Here is a 3256-nt window from a genome sequence, read left to right as displayed (position 1 = left end):
AACAAGCAAAGCCAGGGGCCTTTGGTTCTGAAAGGTCTCCATTAGGATGTCAAAGCACGGCCTCCAGGTCCTACTTGGGCCTGCCTGCAGGGGGCAGAGGAGGCCTCTGCTGTGAATCCAATTAAAGCCAACGTGTAAGTAGTAAGGCCTTGGGGACCAAGCAACAAGGAATCCTATCACTACACTTATGAAACTAAAGCTGGGGAGCAGAGAGTGACAGGAGACACCCCTCACCCCCTCATCCTACATGTCTGTGCCCCAGAGGGTGGTCCCCTTCCAGGCTGAGGAAGGGGTGGCTCCAGGGCTGGGAAGAAAGGAAGGGATCCCTGAGCAGTTAGATCAGGTGGGTTCCCAGCACCTGTTCCAGTTCCTGCCTTTGCTGCTGCACCTTGGCAATGATGTGCCTCCCCACTGGTTCCTGGGCCCAGGGCTTTTGGTAGAAAGCAGCTTGTCTCTCCTCCTCAGGATTCCCAATCACATCAGTGATAATCTTGAGGTCCCAGTGCTGGGAACGGAGCCATTCCTGGATGAAGTCCTGGGGGTCAGTGCGAAAACTGAGCATGAGATCCCTCTGGGTCTTCAGCTGGTTGATGGACTCAATGGTCTCATGGATTTTGACATCAAGGGAGGCAATCTCCTGCTGATTGGTGGTAGAGGCCAGAAAATTGCTCATCTGGGCCTTGAGTGGGTCATCCACCTCCACATCAATGTCATAACAGCCTGTCTTCTTCTGGTTGTTAGGGTCCAAGCTAATTACATGGTTGACGACAATGGGGTCTGGATGCTGCGGCAACCTGGCTAGCTTCATGGGAATCTCAGAGAAACGCAGTCGGCCACAACTGAAGATCTGGCGGAAGTACCGATTGCAGTTGACGTACTCCCGCTCGTGGCCGTCCTGCAGCTGGTTGTGTTTGATGTAGAGCCGCAGGGCCTGCGTGACGGCAGCCCTCGTCTGTGTGTGCACCCCCAGCAGCCTCCCCAGTCGGGGGTCCGACTTGTACTGGGGAGGCTGATGAGCCAGCACGAGCAGGCAGGTGCACTTGACGTTGAGGTCTCCAGGCGGTTTCACCTGGAAGCCATCTGTCTCCTGGGTGGTGGGCATCCAATGCCACTCCAGCAGGTGGTTGTCAGGCCCGTACAGCTCCTTGTCCAGCTCAATGACGAGGCTCTTAAAGAATGATGAAAACTTCCTCTTCTGTTTCCTAAGATCATCCAGCAGTTTTCCCTCTACTCGGAGTTCCCAGGAAGCCACCTTGTCCCCTGCGGGGTTTCCCCCCGGGGATCCCTGCGGTTCCTGCACTATCACCTTCTGCCTTGCTGGGACTGAACATGTTAGAAATATAGATCCGCAGCTTTCGTTTTTGCGTCAGAGGCTTTTTGATGGCCTCCTGGATCTCCATCCACTTTCGAGCAATGGTCTGGTCCAGCTTCCGCTCAAAAGCCAAGAGATCCATGCACGCCTGAGGCTCTGGCTCCCAAGTTCGCTGAGGTAGAACTTTATCTGCCACCTTCCTCCTCTTTAACCCCCGGCGCTGGGCAGGCATCGGGGGCTGGTCCTGGGGCACAAGCAGGAGTTTTCGGAATGGGTCCGTCATGGTGGGTGGCATGCCAGGTCGAAGTGGAGCAGCTGCGCCAAATGGGGAGCCGGCAGGGGGTCCCACCTGCAAGCCAGCCATGGGCATCTGACTGCCTGGTGACCTGCCAGGCCTCTGGTACTGCGCCGCAGGGCCCGTGGGGTTCTTGGGGCGGAAGGTGGCAGCCCCGCACGCCTCCAGCAGGCCTGGGCCCCCTGACCACCGCTCCAGGCAGCGTGCTGGGTCCCGCTGGCGGAGGCGGAGCTCCCAGGGCGGCCTGGCTCTGTTATTTTGATAATTTTGAGTGTCTGAGATAATGGAAATTTTTCATCAGATGCTGTCTGTGATCAATGCTTTCTGAGACCTCTTTTCTCCTAGAAACTTCTTTTTTCTGATTACCTCTTGGCTATGGCTTTTTGATGACCTAGGTTTGGTTTAGATGATTGCTTCTGGAAAAACTGTGTTAGCATCCTTGCGGTGGTGTGGAGCCTCCTGAGAAGGGAGAGGCAGGACAGGATTCTAGTTCAAGTCGTCGCAGTTAGTAGGAAACTGGGGCTTAGAACCAAATAGAATCCGTATCCCCAGTGTTTGAGGAGAGACACCCAGGTCAGAACTGGCTTCAGACTCTGGACAAGGCTGAAACAGCTTATGTCAACTGAAGGCACCTTTTCTAAGTTCCAGCCGTCCATGGACATTGGAGGGCACATGTGCGGTTCCCCAGACTGTTTTAGGCTCTGGGAACAAAAGCTGGCACTGTATTGCATTATACTGGAAACTGACTAGAAGAGGCTTAGGTTTTTATTGTTTTACTTCCAGGAGGAGAGGGGAAAAATTAACTTGCAAATCAGGTGGATGAAAATTGAGAATGAGAAAGATTTGCTTGTTGAAGGTAACCATGTTTTCTCTCACTTTTATTAGGTGTTTGTGAAGAGGCAAGTAAGGCTGAAACCCCTTCTGTTCTTCAGGAATTCTTTTAAAAGTGTTTTGTTCTTTGTCTTAGATTGAGACTGAAGATGTGACACCATACATTACTGTTATCACCTTCTGCAGCTGAAATACAGACTCCAGAACTGGATGTGGCATGGTGTAATTTTTCTAATTAGCCCTAGAACTCCACGTTAAAGGCTCAGACTGCGTGTCCTTTGGCATGACATCAGTCCACCGCTGACTCTGATTGTCAGCAGGAGTCTAATTATTTGGGCCAAAGCATTTTTCCTAGAGTTTATATTTGTATTCAAAGAGAACTTCTGTGTAAGGAAAGAAAGGCTTTTTGTTATTATTGTTCCTCTTCTTTGGAATTAGCACCTATCTAAATTAATCCTCTCTAACTTCTCATACTTCTTCAGTAGGTATACTTCCTAAACTTGTTTAGTAACCAACAAAAAGGGGAATGATGGTCTTTTAATTAGCTTTCTAGAGATAGAAAGTTCACAGCTATTAAATCCAAGCTGTATCGAATGTGAAGTTTCAACCTAATGAACAGCTGTAAGTATGCTGCCTTCCCACACAGTGGAACTTGATGGAAGCCCTGGTTTTACAACTGCTGGTTATTGATTAAACAACTAGGCTGTTTTGATGCTGGTTGTTTCTGTTGTTGCACTCATCATCTTAGGTTTGGAAGAATTATTGCAGATATTAACGTTATTAGAGTTATTAAAGGTCACTCACTAGTCTGTCCCCTC

The 3256-nt window shown here is 50.3% G+C and overlaps 1 protein-coding gene across 1 annotated transcript; it reads right to left on the bottom strand.

The window, feature by feature from the left end:
• Window positions 1-334: 334 nt before the first annotated feature.
• Window positions 335-2657, bottom strand: LOC309828081 (SWI/SNF-related matrix-associated actin-dependent regulator of chromatin subfamily D member 2-like; the record flags this gene model as incomplete). The annotated part of the gene is given in 4 exon segments (XM_082663161.1): window positions 335-1285; window positions 1287-1764; window positions 1766-1857; window positions 2616-2657. Coding segments are annotated over 4 exon segments (1563 nt in total).
• Between the last annotated feature and the right edge of the window lie 599 nt (window positions 2658-3256).

Source organism: Grampus griseus, assembly GCF_964374135.1.
Source record: "Grampus griseus genome assembly, chromosome: 1".
NCBI classification, from domain to species: domain Eukaryota; kingdom Metazoa; phylum Chordata; class Mammalia; order Artiodactyla; family Delphinidae; genus Grampus; species Grampus griseus.
The sequence above is the reverse complement of the archived record's forward strand: the minus strand, read 5'-3'. Positions and strand labels throughout refer to the sequence as shown.